The sequence below is a fragment of the Corvus cornix genome, chromosome 5 (genome assembly GCF_000738735.6).
Source record: "Corvus cornix cornix isolate S_Up_H32 chromosome 5, ASM73873v5, whole genome shotgun sequence".
Lineage (NCBI taxonomy): Eukaryota > Metazoa > Chordata > Aves > Passeriformes > Corvidae > Corvus > Corvus cornix.
The window spans coordinates 45,398,282-45,411,620 of record NC_046335.1 but is presented as its reverse complement, the minus strand read 5'-3'; the positions used below and the strand labels follow the sequence as shown (position 1 = coordinate 45,411,620).

General features: G+C 49.4%; 1 protein-coding gene across 4 annotated transcripts in view; it reads left to right on the top strand.

The window, feature by feature from the left end:
* The window catches only part of HRAS (HRas proto-oncogene, GTPase), a 41,952-nt gene that overhangs the window by 21,233 nt on the left and 7,380 nt on the right, over positions 1-13,339 (top strand). For 2 of the 4 annotated variants that reach the window (XM_010403408.2, XM_039552776.1), the window contains exons 2-3: positions 1,359-1,426; positions 10,279-10,432. In XM_010403408.2, coding sequence (XP_010401710.1) covers positions 10,322-10,432 — 111 coding nt within the window. In that variant the 5' untranslated portion in view covers positions 1,359-1,426; positions 10,279-10,321. The remainder of the gene's footprint in view (positions 1-1,358; positions 1,427-10,278; positions 10,433-13,339) is intronic. The other 2 variants (XM_019280470.1, XM_039552777.1) reach the window with 1 other exon arrangement.

The following is a 13,339-nucleotide window of genomic DNA, read 5'->3' as shown; positions in this document are numbered from 1 at the left end:
TAGCAGGTCTGTGGTGTGACAGTGATGCACTTAACTCACCCACAGCAACATTGCTTGGATTTTTTTTAAATCCAGACTGCTGCAGAGAGAGAGGGGATATGAGCATCACGTTAACAAGTCTGACGAGATTTACTGTGAGCAGCAAAGTGAGGTTTGGGTAATTCAGGACCCTAACTTAAAGTTCTGCTGATCCAAACTTAAAACTTGCACCGTAACCTTTGGATGTCTCTGTTTCTGTTGGGTTGTGTGATGGTTTCCCAGCATTGTGCACAGAATGCATTGGTTGGCTCTGCATGGCTACAGACTTGGTCGTGATGAATTCATTCGCCATGGCTCTTGAAGGGCTGGGTTTGGAGGTCCTTTGTGGACCTCTCTGCCAGCCGTGCTCACTGTCCCCATCCGTCTAGGTTGCAGCTGGCTGGTGCTGCAGCTGCTGGGTCCATAAATCAGCAATGTGCCCCTGAATATCTCCTGCATAATAACTGATGCATATTCATGTTTGCTACAACATTGTGTCACCCTGCTAATAAAGTATCCTGGTGAGAAGGAGAGCAGGGACAGGGTCCCAGCAGCTGGTGCCTCCTTGCTTTGTTTTATCTCCTCTTTCTGCTACCACCTTGTCTTTGGCTCCCTAAGATACCCTCTCTCTCTTGCTTTTCTAATGTATTTTCCTCACCTGCTTCTCCCAGATGTGCTAAAGCAAGCCCTGCAGGTTTGCTTTTTGCTGTGGTGCCTCCTTCCCCTTCATCCCTGCTCTGCTAATAAATCAGGGTGTGTGCTTGCAAAGGCCCTGCAAGGACTAAATGAACACGGGAGGATGATTGTTATATTTGAGTATGTAAATTAAAAGGCTTACTAATAAAAAGACACTCTGGAAGTATCTGGTCTTGGCTGTTCCTTTGAGCTCTGTTTTTGAATGAGCTTTTATTAGTGTCCCATTGGGAATGGAAGGGCGAGAAGGAAACTCACTTTTTGTCCCTCATCCCAAAATGGACTGTTCCTCACCCACAACTCACCTGTGGAGAAGATGGTGTTGCACCTATGCTGCTTTACCCTCTGTCTTGGAAAAACGAGGAAGAAGAAAAATGCTGTACCACCTTTCCCTGGAAAAGATAAAATTTTTTAAGATATGACTAGTGGCCTGTGAAATACCACATGTGAGAGAGGATGGATGGGTGTTGACTCTGCTTTTCTTCTTTCAGTACAAGATCCTAAGTGCTGTCCAGGGGAGCTGGGGAAGCCAACTTGGGTACTAACCAAAGTGTGTCCCGAGATCTGCCAGAGTCCAACACAGCCAGGACTGCCTGTCCCTGCAGAGAGGGATCCCTCTCATTCCTACTCTGTATTGCTTCTTCTAGGGGGACTTGAACCATTCCCAGACAAGAGGACCCTATTTCTCTGTGGAAGCTCATTAGCCATCCAGAGGGTGAGTGCCACATGGGCAGGGGCAGATATCCCAGGATACTCATTTGTCTGCTTTTCTGCTGCTGGCCAACGGCTTCCACCTTTTATCACCCAAACCCAATGCCACTGGCTGTCTGGAACTTTCTGCTGCAGGAGCTGTAGTGCAATAGGACATGTGATGTGTGAACTATTCCATTCCTGGAGACTGGAGTTCACCAATAGTCTTATAAATCCTATTTTGCTCCAAAACCTGACTTCTTAAAAAGTCTCTTAACTATTAAATGCTAAAACAAAAAAACCAACAAAAAACCAAAACAAACATCTAAAAGCATTATCAAAACAATTCTTGAAACTTCCCAGATGCAACTACCCTGTTTTCTTATCCATGTATTTGCTGGTAAAGTACATGTGTTAGGATTTAAAGCAAGCAGGAAGCTGAACAACCATACCTATTTCCATTGTAAATTCTTCTCAGTGAAAAGGGCTTGTATGCATTTCCTGAAACTAGTTTCCTAATTTTTTCTTTGTCAACAGTTATTTGGAAGGAATAAGGAAGGATAGGGAAGGGGAGGAGGACAGAAAGCTTGTAGGGAGAGTGCATTTCTTGACTCTGGGGTACTTTTTTTGCTGTGCATCAGTGGTGCTGAGGTTGGGATTGGCCCTTTTCTTAAGTGATGTAGAAGGCCACCTTATCCCAGTGATTTCCCCCTTTCTTGTAGCTGGGCTTCAAGTGAGGAAAACAGCAGCCGTGCTCAGCCTGCCCTTCTGCTCCCAGCCCTACCTGCATCTCTGGGTGCCTATCTGTGGATCAGAGCATCTGCCTCTCTGCTGGCTGCCTGTGCCCATGACCCAGTTGTGATTTCATCGGGATAATTGGATAGCAGGGCCTCTCTTACAGCACTCTGGCCTTTCCCACTTGATGTACCCTGCCTCCCCAATTGTCTCTGCCTTGGGAAGCTGGGCTGGAGATGAGCTGCCAGCTCTGACAGCCCAACACAAAGACTCAGCAGGAGACCAACAGCTTTCCCATCCAGAACTTCTGCTGGGAGCTTTTTCTCTCAGGTGAAAACCCCAGATGGGAAATCACATTGCCTGAATTTAGTTCCCAGCTTTACCACCCATTGATGGCTTTGGGCCAGTCCCTTGGCTTGTTTGCATCCCCTTGCCTGTCTCTGTAGTGAGTAGGATGGTGTTTCTGTTCGTGCATGGCCACCACCACCACCTCCAGCTCTAGCACGCCATCGCTTGCAGCTTAGTGGTGAGATCTGAATTTGTCCCTTCTTGTGCTGTTGCAGCAGAGCCAGATGGCTGCAACCTGCCCTAGCATGATGACAGGACCGCTGGGCACGGGAGAGGCTGCACCTTTCCCCGGCAGCTTGCCTGCAGCTGCTCCTTTCATCACCAAGAGGACCAGGCAGAAGATACCAGGTACCTTAGGAAACCAGCCTGGAGACAGCATCTCTTGTAATTCCACACCATTACTGGGCAGTGTTTTCCCCAAAGCCTAATATTCTCTAATAGCTGTAATTACAGAGATCCACTTACACTGGCGCTGCATACTCATCTGCTCCAAGTTTCTACTTCATTGCACCTTCTATCTTGTGGGAAAATCAATACAGTTTGGAACTGAGACTGGCAAGCCAAGAGATTGTTCAGAGCCTGGGTTCATGGTTGTGTACCATGTGATTTAACAGTTAACATTTACTATCATCTATAATGTGGGTCGTGTTTTAAAGTTTCCTGGGTACCTGTCCATCTTTTTATATATTCAAGATACATCACACTACCTTTCACCCCTCCCATTAATGCTTATGGGTGGGATTTTAATGCAAAGGAAAGTGAAAAGTTGCCTCTTCTCTTGAGCTCTATTGTAGAGTACCATTTGTTTTTCTGAAAGAGGCGGGGAGGCCTGAGAGAAGTCTCTTTTCCAGGGTGAGCTGGAGGGCTGCCAGCCGAGGCAGGGAAATGTCTGCCTCTGAACCACCTGCTCAGCCCTGGGAGGCTGGAGAAGAGATGAAAGTGGAGGAGTCCTGGCAGTTTGCAGGCTTCTGCATCTCAACAGTGAGAGCTTCTCCTCCCTCACACTGCTTTCCCACACATGCTGGTACATTCAACACTAGGTCCTAAGTCCTGACTGCAAGATAAGAGTTCAGGTTTTATTTAAGTGTCCCACATTGTCCTGGCCTGCATTGTGGCCTCTTCATGCCTTTGCTATCCATTCAGACACAACCAGTCTCCTCTTTCCTTACACAGGTTATTCTTGCTCATGTAGAGTCTCAAAGAGTGCTGAAATGTTGTATCATAAATCACAAGCGTAATTTAAAAACTGTCTTTGGTTTTTTCACATCACTGGCCCTGTCAGATGCAGAGAACTGTGACTTGGGTGCTAGCACAGGTGGTCTCCCCCATCTGCATGTTTTTTTTTTTTAAGGGTCTATGTTCAGCAGTGGTGTGGGATGTATCATTTGCTTGCCTGTTTCTTTCACCCTTTCCATGGGCTGGCAGCAATCAACCTGCAGAGCAGTGTGCTTTCCTTCTGTGGAAGTTAGCTTGGAAGATTGGTTCTTCTGCAGAGACTGTGATGGGATGAGTGACTTGCTCTCAGGGAGACGAATAGAGTAGTGGTGGTGGGAGGTGAAGGTCCCACCATGATTCTCAAGCATATCCCAGCACCTTCCAGAGTTTCCTGACTGCATGCTGCTCCTTGTGCCACATTCACGATGCTGGAGACATGGGCATGAGCAGTCCTGACGTGTAAGTTTCTGAGATAATAGGCCTGCTCATCTTTCTTTGGAAAATAGTAATTTTGGTGGCCTGTATTGGGTGTGGAGAGTGGGGTGGGCGGCAGTTCCTTCATCCAGAGGGAAGCTCTTGGGTAGCTGGTTTGTTCTCTGGGTTTATTGTGTTACTGACTTATTTAGGTTGTTTGCTGTTTTGGGTAGTTATATCTACCTACCAGTTGTTTTTCTTGGAATAAGCTGCCAACAAAGAACTTTATTAAGAATATTTATTATTTGAGAGGGAAAGCAAGAACAGTGTAGTCGCACTCTCTTACTGCTAACAGCAGGTGACTGCACAGCTTCGTGTTTGACTATCTGACAGCTGAAGCAGGACCCAGGGAGCAGAGAAGGGGTAGCAGCTTTGGAATGATACTGTCTTGTTTTCCTTTGCTCTTTCATATTTTCCCAAGCCCTTTGTGGTTGGGTAGTCTCTGGCAGAGGGGTTGTGTTGCCAGAGGTGCTTCGACTGGAAAATGTGAGGGCTGGGCCTGGTGCAGTGACCAGTCCGTGCCTGTTCAAGACCTTGTGCAAAGCTGAGGCTTGCACATTGCTGCTGGGACATGTTTCTGGCTGCTGTGGAGAGGCAATCCCTCTCTTCCAGATCTGCCTATGCCTTGGACCTGCCTGCAGCTGTCTGTTGCTGTTCCTCACAGGTTTCTCTTTGAATGCACATCTGTATTTTGAGCCTTCTACATTATGTCATTCCTTACCTCTTTTCTTGTTTTCCTCTGCAACAATATTTTTGTGCTCAGTCCCTTGGGACAGGCTGCCTTTTCCTTCAGACCTTGAAGAGCTAGCAGAGGATGGAAGAAGCCATTCTGCTTCTTTTTGGCTTTTTTCCTTTTTTTCCCCCTAAAGAAGACATTTATTATCTCCAAGTCATCTTTCCAAAGCACGGCTAGTATTTGTAACTTTTATTGTCTCTTTGGCATCCCTTTCTCTGTTCTCATCTGTGAGGTGCAATGTCTGAGTTTGCAGTTATACAGCCAGCAAGCCAACAACAAGCACAATTGGTTAGATTTGTAGCTCACTTGTTGATTTAAAAAGCAGCAAGTAAATTAAAATGAAGCATTGTATAGGCTTCATAACAGAGCATCAGCTTGCCAGCCTCAGTTCCCTAATCTCTTCAAGGCTGGACAGGCTACAGGGTACATCAGCATTTTGGTCCTTGAGTGAAGACAAAAGGTGGCATTTCACACCACCGGAGAGGTTCCTTCACAGGCTGTGTTTTGCCATGTTGATGGAGAAGCCTGGACAGTCGCTGGGATGAGCCAACAAGGTTTGCTTTGTCAATGCTGAAAAATCACTGAGTAGGATTCCTGATGTGTGGGTGTGGATGACTGCTGGTAAAAGACTGGGATGAGTGTTGTTCTCCTAGAGGACTGCAGACCATTTCTGCCTGCAGGGCATCTCTGCTGAAGGGAAATAGAATCAAACACAGCAGCATTTGTGGTCATATGGCTCCTCTGGACAGGGCTTTGGAAGAAAGGGTGCCTGGTCTGAGATGAGTCCAAAGAGGTTTGCAGAGTTGAAACTTACTTCTGATGCGTTTAAATGTAGATACTCCTACTGGGAAGGTAAATGGTGAATGCGCAGTAATGAACAGTTGTAAAACTTCTGGCATGGCTGGCCTCAGTACAGTGGTGTTGTGCAAAACTCCGTCTCTTGACTTGTTTAGTTGGCTTGGTGTCTGTCCTGGGAGAGAAACTAAGTGATGGGAGTAAACAGAGGACACAGAGAGAGCTCCTTCAGTTAGTCTGTTGGAAGGGTGTCAGAGGCTCCCTTGTGGTGAATGTGTTGGAAACCCACTTCCGCTTGATGCCTGAGCTCATGTTGAAGCTGAGGTTGGTGATGTGGGAAGTACTGATGGGGCCAAGCCCCTTGAGTTTCTCACCTCTGGTGAGTTTTTGGAGGCTTCACAGTCAGGTCCCCCAAGCCACCTCTCTGTGCCAGAGAATAGGGGCCATGAAGAAGATCAAGTTGTTTTTTGCAGGACACAGCTGGATCTCTGGGTAACACCACCTGTAGTCTTGATTCTCAAGACATACTTTAGGTCTTAGCCCTGTGAAAGCTTCTGCCAAGCATCTTGGTCCTTGTTTCTGCAGGCAAGGTCTGCATGCTGCCACCCAGCATGTACAGGCAGGGGAGGTGGTGCCTTCTGTCCTCACGCACACCTCCATCCCCTCCCTGAGAGACAAAGGTAGTATGTTGATGTCTACCGGGGCTGGGTGCTTGCTCTCCCCACTTCCTGCACAAGGCTGGCAGATGGCTCCTGTTTGCTGGAGCTGTGTGGCTCTGGCTCCTGGGCTGGGAGCAGCTGCTGCTGCCAGGCGGAAGCACTCAGTGAGGCTTTCCTAGACAGCTTTGAATGGGAGCCAGGAGCCCTCTCGCTACAGGAGAAAATCCACGAGGTCAGGAAATACAGCAGCGGCAGCTCTGGCTCCACGCTGGGGCTGTTGGCTTGGCACATGGATCCCAGCCCTCCTGTTTCCTGACGGTGCTCCTGAAACTGCTCTCCTCCTTGCTGTCTCTCTCACCTGTTGCTTGATAGCCTTGTGTGGCTTTTGGGGGGTGTAGTAGTGGAGTGCTGCAGAGGTGATAAATTCAGATAGGGAAACACTAGATGGTGACCTGGATCAGACTTCCAGATCTTGAAGAGCTTGCAGAAGATGGAAGAAGCACTGTTCCTGCTCTGTGTGGGACTGGGAGGCTGTGCTTTTGTGTTTCCCTGTTATTTTGTGGTCAGCTGTGTGTGGGCTCTGTGCTGGCTGCTGAGCAATAGAAACTGGAAATCCTCGCATCAGGAGAAGCTTTCACAACCACCAACTGTCTGTAAACCTCCATCCGGTGTGTCACCAGCATGAAAACTGTGGGGTGTCTGTTACTGTCTCTCTGACGGGAACCCCACTCTCTCTTCCCTGCATCTGTTTTATAGGAAGCCAGAAACATTACCTTTGGGATGGCTGTTGCTTGAACCAGACCCTGTGGTGGTGATGATGGTGATGTTCCTGTGGCGTTGAGGAACAGCCACCCCTGTGTTGAAACCATGGGTGCATCGAAGAGCAGCCTTGCTCTTCCCATGTTCAGGAGCAAAAAGTGTGATGGGGGAGTTATGGTGCTGGTAAGGTCACCTTAAGGATAGGACCAGCTGCCCAACTCTGTGGCAAAGTTTGGCCATATGGAAATCCCTGCTTTCCCTGCAGCTGTTGGCCAGGCTGCTTCTTCTGTGGGATTTGCCTTTGCTCTGGTGTGCAGTTGGGTCTGCACGCTGCCCGTGAGGAGCTTGCATTGGGGAAAGGAAGCGAGCTCGCCTGAGCATTGATTTTAGCACACATTAATTCGGGCAGCTCTCATGCCCAGAGCTGTCCATCATTCCCCACGCTCTCGCTCTGCATTAGGACATGTTTTGCAGCAATGGTATGGAGCAGTCAGGTAGGCTGCACCTGCCCTCCTTTGCAAGCTGCAGAATCTCTCCTGCCACTGCAGGGGTGAGGATGGCAGAGCAGTGGAGAGTTAGCTGAGGTGACAGCACCTTCGAGGGATGGCATCAGTAAGCAAACACCAACACTGCAGAATTCTTGTATGTAAATTGTTCATGTGCTGGCTACGAGCAGTGAGTAGCAATAGCTCCTTTGCCCCCCTCATTTTCCCTGCCTCTTGGGTGGGTGGGGAGCAGGAAGATGTGGGTCTGTGTTTCTGTGGAGGAACCAGATCTCAAAGCTCTGCGCTAAGGTGGTGTGCAGGGCTTGCTAGTGTGTGGCTGCCCCTCTGCTGTGGAGTGGAGCTCAGCTGGGGTCTGGAGCAGGGGAAGACACTCAAGCTGACATGGGTGACTACCTTGTCCACCACCTCCTGCTGCACTGTGGACCATAAAGCTGCTATGGCTGTGTGGAATGGGGGTCTTCCAAAGGAATAGGCAGTGCCTTCCACTGGGGTGGTCTTGAGGGAGAACCCCCTCCTTGAGAACTCATGTCTTCTCCTCCTCATATTGAGTCAAAGATTTTTTCGCTGCCTTAGCAAGTCCTACAGGCCTGGGCAATTCTGCCCTTCTCCTCGAGCATCTTTGTAGCAATTGCTTTATTGTCAGCATCAGATGCAAAGCAAGGACCATCGGAGCCACTCGCGGGCCTTTATTTACACCCTCCATGTGTTTTGCTGGGGGTTGCAGGTCTCCCTGCTCTGTAATGAAAGGTGTGAGCTGGTTGCAGTGTTTCTTCAGACCCTCAGGACCCCTCTGTGTTGAGCTGTGAAGCTGTTTGCTGCAGGAGTGATCCCCTCCTGGACAGCTGTGCTGGTGGAGATGGTCAGTCAGCATTTGCTCCTCAGTCCCCTTTTCATCCTGTCTCTCCCCAGAGAGATCAGAAGCCTGGAGTGGGGATCTCCCTTGTCCCTGAGAAGCAGTGCATGTGAGAACATCATGTACGTGAGGGCGTGCATTAATGGAGCAGAGCAACGTGTGTGCAGAGTCAATTAGTGAGATCACTTAGATTCTCTCCTGTAGCCTTGCTTTCAATCTGCATCTCTTCCCGGGCTGTCAGAACAGAGGCACATTGGACTTTCAGGGGAAGCACTGGGTAGGCACTTCTGGGTAGGCACCTAGGCTATGACATTATGTGCACTTCATGTCCCACCACCATCACCACTTTTCCGTCACCACCTTAACTGCTTCTTCAGCAGTGAAGGACAGCACACCGAACCAGAGGTCCTGCTTGGCGTCATATTTGTTACCTGGTTGCTCTTTTGCACCTCTTCCTTTGCCCTTCTTTAGGATTCTGGATGCTGAGAAGAGCATGAGCTTTGTTTGCCTTTCTGCTACCAAGGCAGCAGCTTAGAAATGGCTTCAGCAAGAGGTGGTTGTGTCTGATTGCTGCCTGCTCGAGTGGGAGATGGAACTGTCTGGGTGGTTTAGGGTTGCAGTCAGGTGGGGATTGAAGGCAGAAAATTCTGGCCTCCTTGCCATTAAATCTTTGCTGTGTTAGCAAATGCATCAGCTGCAGTCTGGGTCTAGAGCAGCCTTTGCCAGCACAGTTCGTACCAGCTTCCAGAGTTTGGGAGCAGGGCTGCCAAGCCTGGGGAGGAGGGTGGAGTGATTTAACTGTCTGGGGTGGGGGGGTGGAGGAGGGGGTTCTAATCCCTGTGAACACAGAAGGGCGTCTGACAAGGGGAACTGTGAGCTTGCCATCCTGCTACCTGCTGCGTTTTGGGTGGCTCCCCAAAAGAGCTTGCAGATGGTGGCTGAGAACGAGTAGCTGACCCTGGAGTGACTTTCAGTGGGCAGGGCCTGCAGTCCAATGAGGGTGGATTTCTATTTAAACCTTTGGGGTTTTGTAATCTTCCTGAGTTAGTTCCTCTTTCTCAGCAGACTTGGAGCAGAAATTTAAGGGAGGAGCTGGGGGGATGTGAATCTTCTGCTGAAGGGCCATGGGAGGTACGCAGTACTGCGGAAGTGTGGTTTGCTCATCCTGACCCTAATCATCATTCTGTCAGCACCTTTTGTGACAGCATCTCTTTCCCCCCTGTTGGGTGTGCCAAATTCAGCTCAGGGAGCAGGGATGCCCCTTCTGCAGTCCCCCCTCTCATGATGGCAGCGCCGTTAGCTGGAGGACGGGCAGAGGGTGTGGATGTGCACTGTCTCAACCCTACCATGTGGATTGAGGTTTAATGCAGCCTTGAGGGTGAAGACATGGAGGTAACAGCATATTTGGGCAGGGCTGGACCTTTTGCTTGCTCTCATGGGAATTGACATCCCAGCCTCGTTGGCCAAGGGTTTCAAATCTATCTAAAGATTTTGGATTGTCAGCTTGAGATAAGGTTAACTGGGGACAGTGCTCAGCAGTTCTGCAAAACCAGACCTCTTAAACTGGTTACTTTACGGGTTGATGTACACAGCCTGTACCTCTGTTTTCTCATCAGTAATGCTCTCCTACCTCTTGAAGTTTGCTCAAGGAACCTGTGAAGTTTGCATCCAGATGGTCAGGCTGAAGGATTGCAACAGACCATGTGATAAACAGAGTTTTTGTATTTGGTTTGATGGATTATTTTGCCCATTTTAAAGTAACCTCTCTTAGCATAGTGACCATGTTTGTCCTTGCAGGTGGTGGTGCTCCTGGAAGTCCTGAGCTGGGGTCAGCTGGAAGATGACTGAATACAAGCTGGTGGTGGTGGGAGCAGGTGGTGTTGGGAAGAGTGCTTTGACGATACAGCTCATTCAGAACCATTTTGTTGATGAGTATGACCCCACGATAGAGGTAGGTGGCTCTGGGCGTGGGGTCTGTCTCTCTGTCTGTGTGTTTTCCTCTTGCTTTTCTCCACTTTGTCTCCAACCCAGAGCATGCTCAGTTTGGTCTCAAGTCTGAACTTGAGCAGGGATGTTCCTCTGCTTTGCAGAGCTATTCTGAGTCACTATGTGTGTGTTCAGAGGTCACGGTGACTGACTTATATCTCCTGCAGAAGGATAGTGGTGTCTGCTGAAGAGAGCTGTCATGGGAGGCAGCAGAGCTGGGCAGGGGCTGAGAGGCAGCACAAAAGTCCTCCTTTCTGATGAGATGACAGCACAGGGAGGGATTAAAGGTTTAGAACTGAAGAGCCATTTTGTGCCTGTGCTTCCATTTCTCTTACTGTGAAATCAGAGTAAATGTATTGACTTTTTCTGCAGGATGTTTTGAGCTTTACTGATGAAATGGGTTTTATCAGAGCTTGGTTGTAGTATGTATGTCTTGCAGTTTGAGTAAGACATGCTGAGCAGCTGAACTGTTGTGGCTCCCAGAGTGCTGCCTCTGCTTCTTCACAAGGGGTTAAAGGGTGATGTGTGTGCCTTAGTTGGTGTGCATGGCAGCAGTGACCTGAAGAAGCAGGCAGGGACCCTGTGGCCCTCACAGGCTGTATGGGGGTGGAGGGGGATCCAGTCCTCAGTATCCATTGTGCTATTACTATTTTCTTTAATTTTTCAAAAACAAATTCCATTCTCCATCTGCTTTCACTGTAGTTAGCGACGTGCTAATTAGCCTCTGCATGACTTACACCTTTGTGGGGCGAGATGTGGGCAGCAGTCACCGCTCTGCACAAGGAGTAACGTCCACCCTGGGAAGGCAAATTGCAGCTCTGTCGTGCCTCTTGGACAATAACCTCTCTGTCTGCAGTCCTACAGGATTCTCTACCAGATGCGTATAAATGCAGCTGTGGTTGCTGCAGTTATTATTATCATAATGGCTAAAGGCCCCAGCTGGGATGAGAAATCTATTCTGGTAGGTGTTGTATGTGTAGTCCCCACCCTGAAGAGCTTACAACTTACATAAACAAACAAGACAAGGCTTCGTAGAAAGGCAGAAATAGTCTTACAATCCTACAGACGGGAAGGAGAGAAAGCATTTAAAAAGCACGTGCTATTACGTCATTTGGCCAAGGTCACCTAGAAAGTCCATGGCAGAGACTTGAATTTAATTTAGGGCTCCTGAGTCTCCTTGCTTATGGATGCAGTTGCCTTCTTCCCCAGCTCCTCTCCCCTCATGTGGCTGTCCCCAGTAGCATTGTATACTTTTCTCAGAAACCCACTCCAGGTTGTTTTTGGTAAAAGAGCTGCTCGTGGAGAGAAACCTCCCTGGGGAGACATCTGCATGGGTGCATCCTCTCTTGGACCTTAGGTGGGCAGAGGCAACTCTCACCCAGTGATGTGTTGGGTTTTGGCATCCTGTGGTTTTTGTCTCCAAGCTGCCTGCTCCCTCTACGTACCCTGCAGGGAATTTTCTCCAAGTAAACAGGCAGCAGGGAATGTAAACCTTGCATGGCATTTCCCAGCACACCCTCCTCACCCTACCCACTTCTGCAGTGCCCTGGAGACGCCACTGTTCACTCGAGCCCCATTCTGTTTGTCTCCTCTTCCAAAAGTTGCCACAAGCTGCTCTTCAGCTCTCTCACCCCTGGTACTTTTCCACCTGCAGGTCCACCAGCCCTGATGCCTTTGCAGCTCCCTTGGTTGTACCCTGCTTCCCCTGCTACCCTGGCCAAGTACTGATTCATTTCAGGGTGATTCCTTTTAATTATGCTTCATTTTATGGGGATTTAAGACACAGAGAGCTACCTGCCAGCCATCCAAATGTGACCAACAAACCACCTTCCTGTGACTAAGCTGCTTTGGATCATGCCCAGGAGCTGACTATGACTGTTCAGCCAGCTAACAAGCAGCAGAGTAGTGCTGAAACAAGCAGGATAAAAGGGGGGGGGAAAGAGGATACGTGCATGGAGCAAAGGCGTTACCTGTCACCCACATGGATTGAGCACAGGCTGTGCTGCAAAGGGGGGTGCAGGTGGATTGGGGTGCACTGAGAAGATGCTCCCCACAGCAGGAGGGGTGGAGGTATGTCCCCTGTCTGGGGCAGAGACCCTGACTGGGTGTCTGCTCCCCTTCTTCCCTCCTGATTCACCAGTGCAAATGTTTGGCTGTGTAGCTCAACGCTGTCTGCTCCATTACAGCACATTCTCACAGGCCAGCTCTTGGGCTGCCAGGGAGCTTTAGAACCTTTGTTTTGGGAACAGGAGAGCAAGGAAATGTATGCTACTGGCATTGTCCTATGGTGAGTAAGCAGGGATGGACTAAAGAGTTTCACTGTGTTGAGAAATTCTTCAGTTCATCTTCCAGCTCTTAGCAGCTTAATGGGCTTCCCAAACCTCTGGTTATATCCTGACTGTAGTGTTTAGCAAATGGGCTTCTTGGCCTGGTCTGCCAGCACAGCTGGGATGCTCCCAGCATCCGCCTGGGATCTTCAGTTTGAACCCCAAACAGGTGTTGTTTCTGCTGCCTGGCACTTCACAGCTGGGTCTGGCTGCTTTCCCCTCTGACAAAGGTGGGGTGGGACATGGGGGCTGCAGAGGAGCCCTGAAGCTGCAGGGTGCTGGTGTGGGCTGGTGGCAGCTAGCCCTGCAGTGGCAGTCGTGTCAACCTGGTAGTGTGGCAGGGACGGCTGAGCTGCCATCCTGAACTTCCTGCAGAGGGGGAGGTCAGATGAAGCTATACACAAAGCATTGATGGGGAGAGCTTGTCCCATTCCTTTGCAAAGCATCCTCTGCAAGATTGTTTTATGTCTCTGCCTTGTAAGCCAGCTGGCTGGCCTTACGGGCAGTCTGTGATGACGTGAGATGAGGTGTGGGATCTCTTGTCC